The 19,128-nt window shown below is 42.5% G+C and overlaps 1 protein-coding gene across 3 annotated transcripts in view; it reads right to left on the bottom strand.

Moving 5' to 3' along the window:
- The window catches only part of VIL1 (villin 1), a 48,163-nt gene that overhangs the window by 8,698 nt on the left and 20,337 nt on the right, over window positions 1–19,128 (bottom strand). For 2 of the 3 annotated variants that reach the window (XM_066576025.1, XM_066576026.1), the window contains exons 6-16: window positions 17,331–17,441; window positions 15,126–15,328; window positions 13,770–13,848; window positions 12,733–12,831; window positions 11,124–11,277; window positions 9,817–9,917; window positions 6,224–6,361; window positions 5,951–6,109; window positions 4,377–4,556; window positions 3,039–3,184; window positions 535–679 (exon numbers count right to left, since the gene is read on the bottom strand). In XM_066576025.1, the coding sequence (XP_066432122.1) occupies window positions 535–679; window positions 3,039–3,184; window positions 4,377–4,556; window positions 5,951–6,109; window positions 6,224–6,361; window positions 9,817–9,917; window positions 11,124–11,277; window positions 12,733–12,831; window positions 13,770–13,848; window positions 15,126–15,328; window positions 17,331–17,441 (1,515 nt within the window). The remainder of the gene's footprint in view (window positions 1–534; window positions 680–3,038; window positions 3,185–4,376; window positions 4,557–5,950; window positions 6,110–6,223; window positions 6,362–9,816; window positions 9,918–11,123; window positions 11,278–12,732; window positions 12,832–13,769; window positions 13,849–15,125; window positions 15,329–17,330; window positions 17,442–19,128) is intronic. The other variant, XM_066576027.1, reaches the window with a different exon arrangement.

The following is a 19,128-nucleotide window of genomic DNA, read 5'->3' as shown; positions in this document are numbered from 1 at the left end:
ATTGCTTGGCTGAGCAGCGCTCAAGAACCAATCCGAGCTACCGCTTTCTTGAAACGGGATTTATGAATCCCGTAACCAGGACGGGATCTTCTGTGGGCGGCTAAGGACTGCAAGAAATGCGTCGGAGCTTCAGAGAGCAGCAGGAGGGACTGCAAGAAATGCGTCGGAGCTTCAGAGAGCAGCAGGAGGGACCTGGACCAAGTCTACTTGGTAAGTATTAGACATTCCCATTCCATATTGGCCATCACTGTTGTTCAAATTGGCTATACACACTCAGTTATGCCAGATGAAGGATGAAAAATGACTTGTTGATCTTTCCACTGACTAAATGAAGAATTGAAGCGCAATCGCCCTGTCCCATGTGAAAGATCCCTAACACAGTGACGGTCATCTTTTGGCTAAATGAAAATCACCTAATGAATGATCGTTTAAAATTGGTTATTTTCATCAACTTTTAGTCTAATGTGTATGAACTATTTTAGACCAGCAGACATTTGCAAAATACTGCAATCTCCAGGAATATCTCATCCTCACCTGATCCCAAGCATCCAATAGAAAAACATCGTCTTCATGCAAATCATCCTGGTGGAAATCAGAGATTTCAGTGGCTCGGAAGGTTCCTGTTTTATTGGAGCACTCATACAGACGTGGGGTGATGTCCAGAACTTCTTCCTGCAGCCTAGAATAAATTAATATTGTGTCATTATTGACTTTGAGAAACTTTTTGTTAAATCAACATCCATGAACACACTAAGATCCAAATTCTGTACTTATAAAGATATATTTGGAAATGAATAAGAGTTGGAGCTCCAAATCCCCTGCATCGGCCTAAAGTTACACAGCAGCACTCTTGTCGGCCTGCAGTCACCACTACATGGGAAGTTAGGAATTTACTGCATACTTTTCTACACTGAACTTAGTGTAGTATGTAAGACTGAAAAAAGACATACCATATATACTCGAGTATAAGCCTAGTTTTGCAGTACATTTTTTTTGTGCTGAAAAAGCCCCCCTCAGCTTATACTCGAGTCAGAGAAGGATTAAAAAAAAACCCTCCATACTCACCTCTCAGCTGGCGTCTGTGTCCCCGGCGGTGGTGCGGCAAGCTGCTTGAATTCCTGTGTTCCCGGCAGCAATGTGGCAAGCTGCTGGAAATCTCCCCGCTGTCATCCCCCGCCGTCCTCTCTGCTCTGCTATCCTACGCCGTCAACACTGTGATTGGATCGAGCGCCGGCCAATCACAGCCAGAGCTTGATCATTCACAGCCAATCGCAAGCTGCTTTAGAATTTTCCCCGCTGTCAGCTCCCTGCTTGGCTTTCAAATCCCCCGCCATCCGCGCTGTGTAAGTAAGCGCTGTGATTGGATCGAGTTCTGGCTTTGATTGGCTGGCGCTCAATCCATTCACAGCGCTTACTTACACAGTACTGACAGAGATGACAGAGCTGAGCAGAGAGGACGGCAGGGATGACAGCGGGGAGAATTCACGCAGGTTGCCGCAGACGCTGGCTGGGAGGTGAATATGCAGGGAGGATTTTTTACCCAGTATATACTCGAGTATAGCTCGGCTTATACTCGAGTCAATACGTTTTCCCAGTTTTTTGTGGTAAAATTTATTGACTCGGCTTATACTCGGGCCGGCTAATACTCGAGTATATACGGTATGTCTATCTAGTTCAGACTATTGCCCCCTAAATTTTTGATCACGAAAAAGGCAAAAAAAATTCATTTTAGTCAACTATGCTATTCTCTACTCTAAATAAAGCGAAAACAAACAGGAACCTTGTGAAACCAAAGAGGTGTCCGTTTCACAATAGAAGTGAATGGGCCAGTTGGTTTCTTTTTTTTGCGATTCAGTCACAGTGCTGTTTTTAGCAGATATCCAGGAACCCCCAGCATAGTTACACAGCGTGTTGAATAGCACGATGTGAATGCTCCCTAATACTTAAAGTAACTGCTAGAGATGAGCGAATATACTCGTTTTGAGTAATTACTCGATCGAGCACCGCGATTTTCGAGTACTTCTGTACTCGGGTGAAAAGATTCGGGGGGGGGGGAGAGACGTAGCAGCGGGGAACAGGGGGGAACCCTCTCTCTCTCTCCCTCTCCCCCCCCCCCCCCCCCACTCCCCGCTGCAACCCCCCACTCACCCACGGCGCCCCCTAAATCTTTTCACCCGAGTACAGAAGTACTCGAAAATCGCGGTGCTCGGGCGAAAAAGGGGCGTGGCCGAGTAGGTTCTCTCATCTCTAGTAACTGCACTTTTTGAAAACTTTTCACATTAAAAGTCTTCAGCTCCCCAAAGGGACACAGCACTTGGATAAGCACCTTAGCACTTTTGTTTCAGTGATCAGCAGGGTCTCAGCATCGGGACCCACCATGATCAAAACTTTTGCCATGTTGCTCCGATATGTTAAATGCTTTTTTAAAAAGTGCAGTAAGCTCCCTCTAGTGGTAGCTACATGCAATTTTGTTATTTAACTACAACTATTAGTGAAATCACTAGGAGCTGAGCAGTTGCCCCACTGTGTTTTATTTTGCTTATCACTTGCCTAGTTAGTATAAATCTTATGGAACTATGGAAAACCAGGGTCAAAGCGGGACAAAGGGGTGTGGTCAGGGGCGGGGCTTATCACAACGTATGATTTTACCTCCGTCATTATAAAAATTACAAGGCCGTTTCAAAAAAGACGGAGCAAATTCTGCAGCATTTTTGCACCTAAAAAACAGCCTCTTCTCGGTGCTGCTGCGGGTGGAAGTGTATGCGCCTGAACGCCTCCTCCCTTCTCCTCTCCTCCTGTACAACCAAGGAGAAGAGGTCAGGTAGGAAGGATCCTGGGTGCACACACTAACGTCAGTGTGTACATCCTGCAGTAGCGCCAGGTAGTGATTACCAGCCAGGGAGCTGTGGCATGAAAGTGGGACAGGTGGCTGTCCTGCTTGGGACCCTAGGGAAAGCGGGACACAAGGTTACAAAGCAGGACTGTCCCACCTAAATCGGGACGTCTGGTCACCTTAGCTTATCCATAGCTGGATTTACCTCTTACTGCTGGAATACTGGCTCTTGCCGCCTAGTGCCAACCAGAAGTCAGACTGTTCCTGTCCCTCAGCCACCACCACCTTCTCTCCTCTGGAAATGATGTCAGCCACATTCTTGGCCATAGCTCTCTCGTCACCGCTACATCCCTGTGGAACAGATGAAAGACCTAACAGAATATCAGAACTATAGGTCTCCTGCACAACTCTCTTAAAGGGTTGTGCAAATGTAACACTTATTCCCTATTCCCAGATAGGAAATAAGTGTCCAGTTAGTGGAGGACCAACAACTAACAGCAGACATGAGAATGGGGGTCCTGTGTACCCTCAAATGAATGTAGCCGTGGTCAAGCATGCATACTGTCACATCATTCGTCTCTATGTGATTGCCAAAATTGCTTTTCGGCTGTAGAGATGTTTGGAGCAGTATCATGCCTTATTTACCACTGCTCTGTTTATTTAGGGGTACATTGTGGCGGGAACCCTATTTTTGTGATCTGTAGGGTTTGGACCCACACCGATCAGACTCTTATTCGCTATCCTGTGGATAGCGGAGGGGGGTTAAATGTTAATTTTGGCACAAGCTCTGTAAATAAAAGATTATTATAATTAAAAACTGAAGCAACAGAGAAGGAACAAAGAACGATTAAGAGGAAAGCTGTTTTTTAAAATATATATATATATATTTGCCATGTAATATAGTGTTAACCCTTTCCAATCCACTGTCTGACCTCTGAAGACATTATGATTGAAGGCTGTACAGCTCTGATGTTGGAAGATATCCGTTGGGGTTCTCTTACTGTATATTGCCAACCTCTCTGTTGCTGGAGCCTACCCAATGTGTCATCTCATGCAGTACTGGCTTTAGCCAGCAGATGGCGCTGTTATATAACAGCAGAAAAAGAGTAAGCGCCCTAGAAAAACCAGGATACAAATTGGATTGGTAAGGGTTATTATGAAAAGTAACTGGAAATGCCCTTACAGGGATTATCCAGCCATTTTTTTTATTGATGACCTTTCCTCCTAATAGGTCGTCAATAGCTGATCATCTTGGGTCCGTTGTTTGGAATCTGACCGATGAGGTGTTCAGGCAGCAATTCCCAGCACCACAGCTCGGAGCTATCTGCTTCCACTCCGTACTGTTCTAGCACTTCACTGCAGTACCTGGCATGGAGACATCCCTATGAATATGACTGCTAAGGCTACTGCAGTAAAAGGCTCATTCTGTTCCATCTAAAATTCAATGAATCCCTTTAGGAAAAAACTAGTATATTACAGAAAACCTGATCCTCCACACTAGGTACAACTCCACTTCATGATAATTAATGGTTGTGGATCTTACCTTCCCACACCACAGGTAGCAGGTCCCCTTGGTCTTCAGGACAAACACATCATTAGAATTAAGGGAGGATGCCCGGACAGGGACTTCAAAGGCCTTGGTATTGTATTCATTGGTGCCGTGCACATGAAACAGTCTGACTTCGGGGGGAATATAGTCACTTTCAGCACGGGAAGTACCACCCTGGAGAGTAAAAACATTGCTACTGCTCAGGCCTTGATGTATTTTCTATGTTGGATCTTATAGAGTATAATAATATACACTATGTTGACAAAAGTATTGGGGCCCCCCACCAATCCTGTGCTGTCAGGTGAAGAAGATATCCAAATCAGATGTGTGATAATTAGATATAAAGGAGATCAATTCCCAGTCATTGTTACAAGGCTTGTATAAAGAGTCTAACATTGACTTGCAGGAATGCTGCCTTCTAATAAGTGGTGCTGCAGAAGTATTGTTCCATCTCCCTTATTTGCATATAAAGGAGAGTATCATGTCCCAGTAACAGACATCCAATGAGGTATGGTGGTGGGATGTCACCCAAGCAACCAATCAGTACGGGGCAGCACAGCGCTTCTGGACCTGCCAAAGTTCACTGTTGGTAATGTTATTCGGAAATAGAAAACATCTGGTGTGAGCGTTGCAGTCGCGTTTAGAGAGACGTCGTAAACTGGCAGGACATGGACAGCGAAGCCTTATATGAGCTGTGAAGGCATCACACACATAGTCTGCCGAAACACTCGCTCCTGGCTCAGGAGGTCTCACAGGCCATTGGAACATCCATGAGCACCAGAAACCATCCGTAGCGAACTATAATTGAAGGGTAACCATGGATGAGCGTCTGTGCACAAGCCCAACATCACAGCAGTGAATGCACAGAAGCGCCTGCGATGTTGTTTGGAGCATCGTTCTTGAACTGTAAAGCTAGGTTCACAAGGAGCGCAATTACCGCAGAATTTCCATACAGACTTTCTGCACAGAAACTCTGCCTGCGACTTTAATCGTGGGATTAAGCAGCAAAGTGGACGAGATTTGCAAAAATCTTGTCCACATGCTGCGGCCGATCAGTTGCGGTCAAGCCGCACTGAAATTGACATGCTGCGCGGAATTCAAAGAGGCGGCATGTCAATTCTTTCCCCGTTTCTGCAGCGGCCTCTCTCCTCTTTAGAGGGAGAGATGGCCGCAGCGAAGTGCAGGCGGCGAAGCAGTTTCTACACAACTGCATCATCCCAACAGTGAAGTTTGGAAAAGGTTCTATTATGGTGTTGGGGCGTTTCTGCTGGGAAGGACGAGGGCCATTGGTTTTAGGGAAGTCCACTCTTAACGCCAATGGGTACAGAGACACTCTGGACAATATGGCATTGCCTACCTTGTGGCAATACTTTGGTACAGCTCCGAGTCTCTACCAACATGACCAACAATTTTGTCAACATAGTGTAAATGGTCAATATTCCATCTATAGGCTACTGCTGTATTGGATTGACCTGCCGTCTTCTAAGTAACAGTGCTCAATCATAGTTGTTGCCACTGTTCTAATAGCTGTGTACCAATTTCTGGATCTGCTACAGGAGGACTCTTACCTCATACACCACCAGCTTCCCTTTAAATATAGCCATGAGGTGCGAGGGTTCCTTCCCCATTGTTACTCGCACTTGAACTGGTTGTCCTTCGTATTGCTGATCCAGGGCCACAGCTTGATATGCAGATGCAGCAATCTCATCCTGGCTGGCATGGCGGCCCTGTGTACAAATATATGGGAAAGAGAGATTTAGGAGAATTTCACAATTTAGCACTAGTATAATAAACGTTTGACCTCTTGTAAGCATTATGGGAGAATTGTATCAGTTCCTCACCTGCCATATATAGATGAAGTAATGATACTTGTTGTTGACCAGGTACTTGTAGAGAATTAGGTAACAGTCTCCACCGTAGAAGTGCCCAAACCATTGTTTTTCTACAGGTACCATCTCTAGATCTTCGATTCTGTAGACCTGTAGAAACACATTGTCACTGTTAGTTAATAAAGCACTACCATCAGAGCGACTAAAGGGAAGGCAAAACAAGCCAGCTCATGTTTTCGGTAGTTTTTCTTTGTTTCTCCCCACTGTAGATTAGCCCATCATTCCCGAGTGCCACCTGTGACTATATTATCTGCAAATTTATTTTGTAATACATTGTGTTTTCCTATATATATATATATATATATATTTAACGTTCTTAGAGGAGTTCTCCCGCTGATCATCTTTTTTTTTAAGTTAAAGACTCTGAGATGCCTTAAAAAAAACAACTCATAAAATCGCTTCCACTAATCGCCCACCACTTTTATTCTCATGGTCCCTGGGTCCCCACTAGCTGGTCAACCAATGGCTGATTGACGCAGGTCACAGCTCCAGCCATTGATTTGCTGTGTGGGTATTTCCTGTGTGTCAAGAGGGACCAGGAATCAGTCCGTATAGATATAGTCCACCAACAGCAAAATTAAACCCTTTCTGGGGTCAGGCCAATTCATGCAAAGCCAAAAAAGAACCAAAAGGTTCAAAATTGCAAGTCCATACAAGATAATGACTGGCAGCACAGGCGGATATGCAAAGGTACAAAAAGACTTCTTTATTCCCCCATCACTCAAGTAACCAGGAATCAGAGACCAGCATGGACATAGGGAGCAGCATTACAATTGTTATATTCTTGTACATAGGGAGCAGTATTATAGTAGTTTTATTCTTGTACATAGGGGGCAGTATTATAGTAGTTATATTCCTGTACATAGGGAGCAGTATTCTAGTAGTTATATTTTTGTGTATAGGAGCAATATTATAGTAGGTATATTCTTGTACATAGGAGGCAGTATTATAGTAGTTATATTCTAGTACATAGGGGGCAGTATCATAGTAGTTTATCTTCTTGTACATAGGAGAAGTATTATAGTAGTTATATTCTTGTATATAGGAGCAGTATTATAGTAGTTATATTCTTGTACATAGGATGCAGTATTATAGCAGTTATATTCTTGTACATAGGAGGCAGTATTATACCGGTAGTAGTTATATTCTTGTACATAGGGGGTAGTATTATAGTAGTTATATTCTTGTACATAGGGGGTAGTATTATAGTAGTTATATTCTTGTACATAGGAGGTAGTATTATAGTAGTTATATTCTTGTACATAGGGGGCAGTATTATAGTAGTTATATTCTTGTACATAGAAGGCAGTATTATAGTAGTTATATTCTTGTACATAGGGGGTAGTATTATAGTTGTTATATTCTTGTACATAGGAGGCAGTATTATAGTATTTATATTCTTGTACATAGCAGGCAGTATTATGTGAGTTATATTCTTATACATACAAGGCAGTATTACAGTAGATATATTCTTGTATACAGGTGTAGTTTTATAGTAGTTATATTCTTGTACGTAAGGGCAGTATAATAGTAATTATATTCTTGAACATAGGGGGTAGTATTATAGTAGTTATATTCTTGTACACAGGAGGCAGTTTTATAGTAGTTATATTCTTGTACAAAGGGGGCAGTATTATAGTAGTTATATTCTTATACATAGGGGGCAGTATTATACTAGTTATATTCTTGTACATAGGGGGCAGAATTATAGTAGTTATATTCTTGTATATAGGGGGCAGTATTATAATGGTTATATTCTTGTACATAGGGGGCAGTATTATACTAGTTATATTCTTGTACATAGGGGGCAGTATTATAGTAGTTATATTCTTGTACACGGGGCAGAATTATAGTAGTTATATTCTTGTACACAGGAGGCAGTATTATAGTAGTTATATTCTTGTACATAGGGGGCGGTATTATAGTAGTTATATTCTTATACATAGGAGGCAGTATTATAGTAGTTATATTCTTGTACGTAAGGGCAGTATAATAGTAATTATATTCTTGAACATAGGGGGTAGTATTATAGTAGTTATATTCTTGTACACAGGAGGCAGTTTTATAGTAGTTATATTCTTGTACAAAGGGGGCAGTATTATAGTAGTTATATTCTTATACATAGGGGGCAGTATTATACTAGTTATATTCTTGTACATAGGGGGCAGAATTATAGTAGTTATATTCTTGTATATAGGGGGCAGTATTATAATGGTTATATTCTTGTACATAGGGGGCAGTATTATACTAGTTATATTCTTGTACATAGGGGGCAGTATTATAGTAGTTATATTCTTGTACACGGGGCAGAATTATAGTAGTTATATTCTTGTACACAGGAGGCAGTATTATAGTAGTTATATTCTTGTACATAGGGGGCGGTATTATAGTAGTTATATTCTTATACATAGGAGGCAGTATTATAGTAGTTATATTCTTGTACATAGGGGGCAGTATTATAGTAGTTATATTCTTGTACATAGGGGGCAGTATTATAGTAGTTATATTCTTGTACATATGTGGCAGTATTATAGTAGTTATATTCTTGTACATATGTGGCAGTATTATAGTAGTTATATTCTTGTACATATGTGGCAGTATTATAGTAGTTATATTCTTGTACATATGTGGCAGTATTATAGTAGTTATAGTCTTGTACATATGTGGCAGTATTATAGTAGTTATATTCTTGTACATATGTGGCAGTATTATAGTAGTTATATTCTTGTACATAGCAGGCAGTATTATAGTAGTTATTTTCTTATACATAGGAGGCAGTATTATAGTAGTTATATTCTTGTACATAGGAAGCAGTATTTTAGTACTTATATTCCTGTACATAGGATGCAGTATTATAGTAGTTATATTCTTGTACATAGGGGGCAGTATTATAGTAGTTATATTCTTGTACATAGGGAGCAATATTATAGTAGTTATATTCTTGTACATAGGGGGCAGTATTATAGTAGTTATATTCTTATACATAGGAGGCAGTATTATAGTAATTATATTCTTGTACATAGGAAGCAGTATTTTAGTACTTATATTCCTGTACATAGGATGCAGTATTATAGTAGTTATATTCTTGTACATAGGGGGCAGTATTATAGTAGTTATATTCTTGTACATAGGGGGCAGTATTATAGTAGTTATATTCTTGTACATAGGGGGCAGTATTATAGTAGTTATATTCTTGTACATAGGGAGCAGTATTATAGTAGTTATATTCTTGTACACAGGGGGCAGTATTATTCTAGTTATATTCTTGTACATAGGGGTAGTATTATAGTAGTTATATTCTTGTACATATGTGGTAGTATTATAGTAGTTATATTCTTGTACATATGTGGCAGTATTATAGTAGTTATATTCTTGTACATAGCAGGCAGTATTATAGTAGTTATATTCTTGTACATATGTGGCAGTATTATAGTAGTTATATTCTTGTACATAGCAGGCAGTATTATAGTAGTTATATTATAATACTGTACATTTCTAATATATTGGTTATATTGTTAGTTCAACCAGTCATTATGCATTATTACCTCTACTTCCCCAGATCCATCATCCACCATCTTCTGCTGTGCGGCCATCTCAGGTTTGGCATGCATCGAGGTGGCATCAAACTTTACTTGTTCTACTTTGGCTGTATTGTAAGAATAAACATGTATTACCATAAAGTGCTGTTTTAAAAAAATTCTTTGGAATGACAGGACTAATAAAATCCCTCTTTTGGTATTCCTTGCTTTATCATTGAGGAGGCACTATGTTTTCAGACTACTTATGCTTATCCGATAGAACAGTCTGTTTGTGTCTCATCAAAATTGTAATGTACGGTCATTATTATATATTTTTATATATTTTTTCGTTTTACTACTGTAAATGAAGGGTTAAGTGGCTGCCACTGAGGGTTTCTCTTCCAGCACCTCTTCAGGCCCCTGCCTTTCATTGTGTATTAAGTTTCTGTAGTAACTTGGATGCTGGGACAGTCTCTTAGCTGTGGGGAAGGGAATGTGTTCACAGGTTGCTACGTGCACTCAGAGGCTGACAGGTCAGCAGACACAGTGTAAACAATCTTCATAATCTCTGCCTCTCCTACTGTTACACCATGAGTGCGAGCACATTACTTTGGGTTTACTAGTCACTTAGCCAAAATGTCTCTGAATGCCTGATTCCTAAAAGCATCCTGGGAAAGCAGAGGGGCAGGCATTCAGATACTGCCTCCCTGTTAATTGGACCATAGATAGTGCAATACAGGATGGGAAGTGAGGTAAAGGAAATCAGGACAGTGAACTACTGGCAGAATATAGGCTTGCAACACACTCCTTGCCTAAAAGTGGATTGCAAACAGTGGGGCACAGAGCAATAGGGAAGACCACCTGAAAATCAAAACTTACAGACATGAAACAAGGTTCAGTAATTGAGAGGATAAGGAGAACCTGTGGTATTTTAGAAAATTTGCTGAAAACGCAGGTATGCTTTAAACAGTGTATTGGGGCTGCTGCTTAGCAAACACTACATGGCTATTCTGAAATACTCCCTAATGAATTTTCATATTGGAAAATTATTTAATGAAGTTTAGCCCTTAATTCTGAAAAGAAACAAATTTTGGATTCATCATGCTGCCCCTGTCACATATGGCTCTGTCCTCACCAACATCATCACAAGTGGACAAGTCACTACCTCCCACAACACTGGTACAATCTTCTGTTACTCTGTGCTGCTGGAGCTCCGGTTATTCCATCTTATCATTATAACACGGGATCAGCAGATGCCCTCTTGAAATACTTTGTGCAGTTTGAGGCATTTTTCTACAAGTTTGTATTTTTTTTGCCATTTTTAATGAACTTACCCACTTTACCAGCAGTGTTTTTCTTTCCCAGCCCGACAGTCTGATCCTTTGTGGTCCATTTTTGGAAAAGCTGCTTAAATACAGCTGATTCGGACCCGTCATTCTGAACCTCAATGTTAGTGGATGCAGGGTAGTTCTTGGCTTTGATAAAATTCTGTTTGTTAAACAAGGTGAAAATTAGAATATGGAAGTGAAACAACAAATCTAACAAGAGCATGGACTGAGATCCACTATACAAGGTTATTACAAATGATCTTCCCAATTTGAAACCCTCATTAATTCACATTTAATGACAGTCAGATACATACATTTGATATTAAAGGAAACAGAAACTCAAAAAGTTTTGTTGTACAAAATCAAAAATGTTTTTCACATCAGAGGTGATCAGTGTGGCCCCCTTTGTCACTGGACACACATGGAGGCTGTAGTCAAGTTCCTGCCATACACGTTGTAGAGTATCACAACTGACTGTTGCAAAGGTTTCTGTGATGCCGCAGATCATGCATGGTGGATGGTATTGGGGGCATATTGACTAACACCCGTCAGAGGAAATATCACAAGGTTTAAAGTCCAGGGAACATCGAGGCCAAGGAAGAAGTTCACTATTGTCACAACCTCACAGTCAATCCATCTGTACGGTAGTCACCTATTGAGCCAACTTCTGACTCCATTGCGAAAATGGAAGTTTTTCAACTGTTGGACGTTGAAACCTGGGATTTCCTGTTCCCGCTGTGGCAGAAGCCATATCTCTAGCTAATCCCGGGATTGTTTCCTTGTGAAAAAGAAGGGGCTGTACACTTTCCTACAGGTTATAGTGCAAAACACATTCACCTTGGAGGAGTCGCCCTTATGCTTCACGTAGACGAGTGGGTTTTCCCTCCCCAGATTTTGACATTATGGTTGTTGCCTGAAAACTGGAAGGCGGCTTTACCACTAAACACTAAAGACTCCTTGCTCCGACGGTGGATTTCTGAGGACTTCGTGTGAAACCTGCATTTACGCGCTCCGTTGTTTACACGCTTACTGGTGGACAGCTGGATTATTTTTGCTTACAGATGCAACCTTTTTCTCTAAAAATGGGGTACCACTTACAAACTGTGCGCCTGGGTGGATTTTTGTCAAACGTTTTCCAAAATGACATTGCACACTAATAACAGACTGGTAGAGATGAAAAACAGGTCCACCAAATGCTCTCTTGTCTTTGTTGGCAGCCATTTTGTCTCATAATGGCGGCAGAATAAAACTATCTTGGTCTTATTTAGCAAAACTATCTACCAGTAAGATGGGGTCCTTGTTGCCCAGAGCAACCAATCACAATGTAGTGTTCATCTTACATCAGCAGCTTGAGAAATGAACACTGCGTTGGGATTGGCCGCTATGGGCAACAAGGACATCTTACTGGTGGACAATATTGCTAAATGAAACTTTTTGAATTTCTGTTTCCATTGATATCAAATTTCTGTATCTGAGTGTCATTAAACGGAAGTTATGAGGGGTTCAGTTTGGGAAGATCACCAGTCATAACCCTGTAATGTTCATTCCGTGTGGGTAGACATGTAGAGTGACACCCGCTGAGATTAGCACCGTGTTGCTCAGTGACCGCACTCACCAGCGCTCTCTGCATTGCTTGCTGCTTTTCTTCGTTTGACGCATTTTTTCCTTTCCATACGAAGATCTTTATTCCACCCTGATCCAAGATGTAGCAATCCTGCCAGGAGCAAGAATATAACTGTTACCTGTCTGAATAGCCTTGCACATAACGTTTTGCTTTCTTTCCTAGGTAAAAACCAGGATTCAGAAGGCGCACCTGAATGGAACCATTGACTTCTACTGCTGAAACAAAGACCAATAAGGTTTCTATTTCAGCAGCTTTCTATTCTCTTTTGACATTTGTGCTGGAGAGAATAATGAAAAGAGGGGTCAACCAAGTTTATCTACTTACCAAATCTGTCACAGTTTGCAGCCGCTAACTTACCCCTCCTAGCGGCTGTGATTCACATACTGCTCCTATTCACAGCATACACCCGACTTAGGCATCTGCTCATGTTCTGGCGTGGAGGGTGCAAGTGCGCTTCTGGCTGTCCTCTTAAGGGGCCAGTGCACACCAAACATTATGCTCCCCTATCTATCCAATGTCAGCTCCGGCTATATCTGACATCTTCTTCCTATGAAGGCTTTCAGAGTATTGAGGTCATTTTGATCTCGCTCAATGTGCTATCAAGTGACCTGGTTTCCTGGCTTTAGCTATCCCTGACTATGTTCCTATCTACAGCTCTTGACTTCAGCTTATTATACGAACTATGCTACTGCCTGCCTTGCCCCATGGCTTGATTTATCATGCTGAACCTGTTCTACCTAACCTCTAGCTTTATTTCTCATGCTGAAATATGCCGCCTGCTCCGACCTGGACTGTCTGACTATGCTGCTGTTCACACCTCCGAGTACCGTACCACCTAGGCCTATGGGAACCCCACAGTGAAATGCACATCCTCACTGGTTGGGTTAAGGGGTGAAAACCAGAGTACCCCAAGTGTCTCTACCAAAATTTGGCAAAAAGTCAAACCAGCCTGTGACACAGTGTGTTTACGTCCACTGATCCTGACGCTATCCATCTTACACTACTGTATATATATGTAAAGGACTTACATTGTTGTTCAACAGATCTTGGGTTAGTGGTTTGGTGGCCACTTCCTGCACCATCAAGTTGCCATTGTTGTCTGTCACCCTAAGTAAGAATGTGGAGATAAGAAAAATTCACAATCTGTAGCTTGTCCTTTCCCAACAGCAGCTGAATTTGACTACAAATTGGCTTGGGCTATGTTCTCACAAACCAAAAAACATCCTTGCAGCTAATACTCTGCTCACCGTGGTTGCCAATATTGGCAAGATCGTGCGGCCATTGGCTGCTGTGGCTGAACAGAGTTTCAGCTAGAAGCGGGGTTTCCTATGTGGGGATGCAGTCTTAATCTTCAACCCTCAAATAATAATGACCTGGAGGGCTGGGTTTTGGGTCAAGTTGGAATAAACTACTAATCAAAACTATGAGCGTCCTAGAAACACATTTGGGTTGTAGAAGCTCCCCTTAAAAAAAAAACAAAAAACCCTATAACCAAGTCTCACCCTAGATCAGTGTTCCCCAACTCCAGTCCTCAGGGACCACCAACAGGTCATGTTTTCAGGACTTCCTCAGTGTTGCACAGGTGATGTAATTATAGTCCGTCCTCAGACATTGCCACAGGTGTTCCCTGAGGACTGGAGTTGGGGACCCCTGCCCTAGATCTATTAACACCTTGTATCTATGCTAGTTCTACACTGATAAATCCACAACGTTGTGTTTGTACATGCTGTATTTTCATATAGTCATGAGAAAAACTAAGTACACCCCCTTTGAACTCCATCATTTTATGTATCCGGGGATAATTTAAAAGACTTTAGAAGGTCTTAAAATTCGGTACTGTACATACAACCTCAGATGAGCCTCAACCGTGTCATTGCTTATTTACCAAAAACTAGGTAGAGGAAAAACTAGGCAAAATGCAGAAGCTATGTGTGAAAGTTTAAGTACACCCTTACTGCTTCCATAGGAGTTAAGAGGGTACGTAGCAGCCAGGTGCTGCTAATCAAATGCCACTGATTAACTTATGATCAGTAAGTGTGGCCACCTATATAATAGCAGACGTTTGGCATTGTGTTAACACTTTTGAATGCTCCAGACCAGCAAACTGGCAAAAGAGGAAAAATAGCAGCAATGACCTTAGAGAAGCAATTGTTGCTGTCCATCAATCTGGAAAGGGTTATAAGGCTACTTTCAAACAATTTGGAGTCCATCACTCTACAGTGACAATCTTCCCAGGAGTGGATGTCCCAGCAAATTATCCCCAAAGTCAAACTATGCAATGCTCCGAGGAATTGCAGGTTAAGATCTCAGTTTTCACTGGAGTTTGTCTGTGATGGGGACAGATTGTACACAGATTGCTGCTGACATAGGTGTGGGTTACTTACTGATACAACTTTATTGCTCCTGTTGCTGCACTGTCCACTACATCATCAGATATTGGTGCCTTTATCTCTTTTCTCTCCCCCAGCACATGCATAAGAATCTGCATCAGTTTAGGCGATGCTTCCTCGTTATCACCTTCAACAACGTAAACATAGGCACGCCCACCACGTTCACGGTCACGGATGTCTTTTGCCAAGTTCATACCCTAAAACAAATTCATATTGAAATACTTTTCTATGGCAGGTGTCATATATGGAAAAAAGAATGAAGGTGCTATGATATTCGGTAGTTTATCCCATTTAAAGGAATTTTCCACTTTTTGTTATGAAGAGAAAATAATGATGGCGTTACCAGATTGGGGACCACAAAAGACCCCTACTTCATTAGTGTTTTAATGTGTCCCCGGGCCATGGACCTCCACTGATGCGATTTATCTCAATGGTTTGTCTCTTCAAGACCCAATGTTATTTTTGTTTGTTTTGCGTAGTAGCTCATATTTTTAGTACAGTGAAGATGCAACGATTAGGGAAATATCTGTACAGTACCAGCTGTGTTTGCCCATGAGTACAACATGTCAGCCACCACTCATGTAGACCATAAGGCCTCTGGGATATACTAGTGTATTTGGGATTGTGTTCTATCCGTATTAATTCAGAGGCAGCGCGCAGCCCCATTATAGCTTACGCAGATTGATGTTTTTTCATACAAACCAATGGTCCACGTGAAAAACTCATTGCATCCCTTATTCATGTCCATATGACGAATGAGAAATAGGACATACTAATGCATGTTAATGAGAAGTGTCCATGTAAATCGGACAGCAAACGGACAGCTGTGTGCTGTCCGATGGGAGTTACGCCCGAGCCTATTGGATGCAACTGGCATACACGGGAAGTGTGTACTTGGCCTAAAGAGGAGTCTGCCCACCTTATTATTCCTCAACAGTAAGACATTAGAAGACATCTACTCATTTCTTACTCCGCCTCAGTAAGTCCCCCTAATTCCTTAAAGGGGTTGTCCCGCGCCGAAACGGGTTTTTTTTTTTTTTCAATAGCCCCCCCGTTCGGCGCGAGACAAACCCGATGCAGGAGTTAAAAAAGAAAACGGGATAGTGCTTACCTGAATCCCCGCGCTCCGGTGACTTCTTACTTCCCTGGTGAAGATGGCCGCCGGGATCTTCTCCCTCGGTGGACCGCAGGTCTTCTGTGCGGTCCACTGCCGATTCCAGCCTCCTGATTGGCTGGAATCGGCACGTAACGGGGCGGAGCTACAAGGAGCCGCTCTCCAGCACGAGCGGCCCCATTCAGAAAAGAAGAAGACAGGACTGCGCAAGCGCGTCTAATCCGGCGATTAGACGCTGAAAATTAGACGGCACCATGGAGACGAGGACGCCAGCAACGGAACAGGTAAGTGAATAATTTCTGATAACTTCTGTATGGCTCATAATTAATGCACAATGTACATTACAAAGTGCATTAATATGGCCATACAGAAGTGTATAACCCCACTTGCTTTCGCGGGACAACCCCTTTAAGGTCCTTTTACCTGGGGTGATTATCGTGTCTGAATGTTCCTACGAACGCCCATTCACCTGATATCCAGGATATGTAAGAGGAGGAACACCCAACCCAACCCAACCAATGACAGCTGCAGGAGTGAAAGATCGTGTTAGGCCTCATGTGCACGGGCGGGTCGGATGCCGCCTGCAGCGAAATCTGACCCTGCCCACGGCAGAGGACCCGGCTTATCTGTCCCTCTCTTCTTTCTTTTGCACTGCAGATGCGGAAGTGCTTGCCAGTGCACATGCGCAGTACTTTTTTTTCCAAACTCCTGCTTTCCCACGGAATCCGTGGCCTGTCCGCAGTGTCAGCTGCGGAAGGGCCACGGATCGGGCGGCTTCATTGACTTCAATGGAAGCAGTTTGTGCGGAAACTGCACTAAAATGGAGCATGCTGAGATTTGTTTTCTGCACCCAAAGATCCGCATGCTTTAAATTTAGGTGTGGACGCCCATGCTTCCCTATGGGCGGCTTGAATTGCGGATCTTCCACAAATCAAATCCGCCCATGGACATTGGGCCTTAATCATTGGTCATCCCCAGATAATCTGCTGTCTACACAGAGGGAACAAGCGCTGACCAATATGTTCATTGTCGCTCAGTGGTCAAAAGCACAACCAGATTATCTGTCCATGTAAAAGGACTTTTACCCTCAGTCTCTCCATCCTGTTGCTCTCTGGCCCGTTCCACTGGATGATCAGCTTCCCCAAATCCACCAAGAAGACATCTCCGGTATTAAAGCTGCTCCACTGGAAAGGAACCTAGAAGAGGAAAGACAAATGGAAAAGTCAGGACTTGCAGCAAAATTTTCATAAACTATATAAACTGGAAGAGAAAACGAGGAAAAAGTATGAATTTTGGGACTCTACTTAAAAAGGTGATAGGCTGCCTGCAGACGGCTGGGTCGGATCCCGCTGCAAGAATTCTGGCAGCGGGATGCGGACCCGTGCCCCTGCACAGCCCTGCAGCTCACCCGCTCCCGGCATCTTCTCTCTGCACTATGTGCTGGCTGCCGCCCAGCTGGCGCGTTCGCAGGGCAGAGCCGGAACGTCACTAGTGACGTTTCTCTGCGAGACCCGCACAGAAATAGGACATGCCGCGTTTTGTTTTCTGGGAGTGTTTTCACGCAAACAAATTGCAGCCGTCTGCATAGGATTGCATTATCTAATGCAATCCCATGGTAGTGGGCACGGGTGGAAATTCTGCGGGGAAATCCCACCGTGGAATTTCTACCCGTGTGCAGGGGGCCATACTCTACCTAAAAAGTTAATACTCTACCTATAAAACTAGAATCAATCTGATTAATAACCTAGACTGAGATAAGGAATGACATGGACTGACTGCGGCTGGGCGATTTTTCTTGCTCTATGGAAAAAGAACTGGCTCTTCTAACTATAACAGCCACTTAAAGGGTATGTATACTTTTTCAATCATTGTGTTATTATTTTCAAATGAGGTAACTTTACAAATAGTCTTGGATAAAACATCTCTTACCCTTTTGTGTATACAGCTCCTATGCAGACCAACCATATTTTCCGGCGTATACGACGACTGGGCGTATATGACGACCCCCAACTGTCAACTTATACGCCGGGAATACGCTGTAGAAAACAAAAATCAATACTCATCCCCCGCATCGCTGCTGCAGGCTGTCGCCCCCTCCTCCACGCCGACAGAGCATTGCTTTCTGGAAGTGGGGCCCCGCCTCCAGAAAGCCAATGCTCCGATTGGCTAACACAGTGCAGCGTCAGCCAATGAAAGCCGGCACTGGGTTAACCAATCACAGCCATTCAATGATGTCTGATGCCTATCAAAAACCATCGTGATGTTGAGATTTGTCCCTGCCTTCTCTTTCACTATTCTGTGCTATCAGACCCATGACGCATCAGCACCACATCACATGACCAGCTAGAGCCAGTACCATCTCTGCCTGCTGGGTGGACGGTCTGATTATCATTACTCTGTATATTCACCTAAATATGCTACAGACCATAAGCATACAGTCAGGAAGAGAAGCTGTCATCTCCTTCATTATAACTGTGTGACAGGAACTCTAATCAGCAGTAGCTATGATAGGAGTTTCTGCATGCCCCTAGTAAGAGCTTGTGCGGTATGGTCCATCACACATGCTGACTGAAAAATGAGAGAACATAACGCCAAGTGAATCTCAGGTGGCCAGAATGAGATCACATGACCCAGGTGAAGAGAAGGACTCCAGAAAGTTTCAGATAGAAAGGAATAACTAAATAAGGTAATACTAGCCGACTTATGTATACTGGGGGGCAAGTTACATAAGGAAAGAAAAAAATTATTCACCTAATCAAAGCACTGTAATCAAGATTTTTTTAAACAAACTTGTATTATGTAAAATATACCGTAACATTAAAAAGGCTTCAAAAACATGTATTACAAAATATAACATAAAACATAATGTATCATATATACTAC

This window comes from Eleutherodactylus coqui, chromosome 8 (genome assembly GCF_035609145.1).
Source record: "Eleutherodactylus coqui strain aEleCoq1 chromosome 8, aEleCoq1.hap1, whole genome shotgun sequence".
Classification (NCBI taxonomy): domain Eukaryota; kingdom Metazoa; phylum Chordata; class Amphibia; order Anura; family Eleutherodactylidae; genus Eleutherodactylus; species Eleutherodactylus coqui.
Note: the sequence above shows the minus strand (reverse complement) of the source record. Positions and strands in the feature narration are given on the sequence as shown.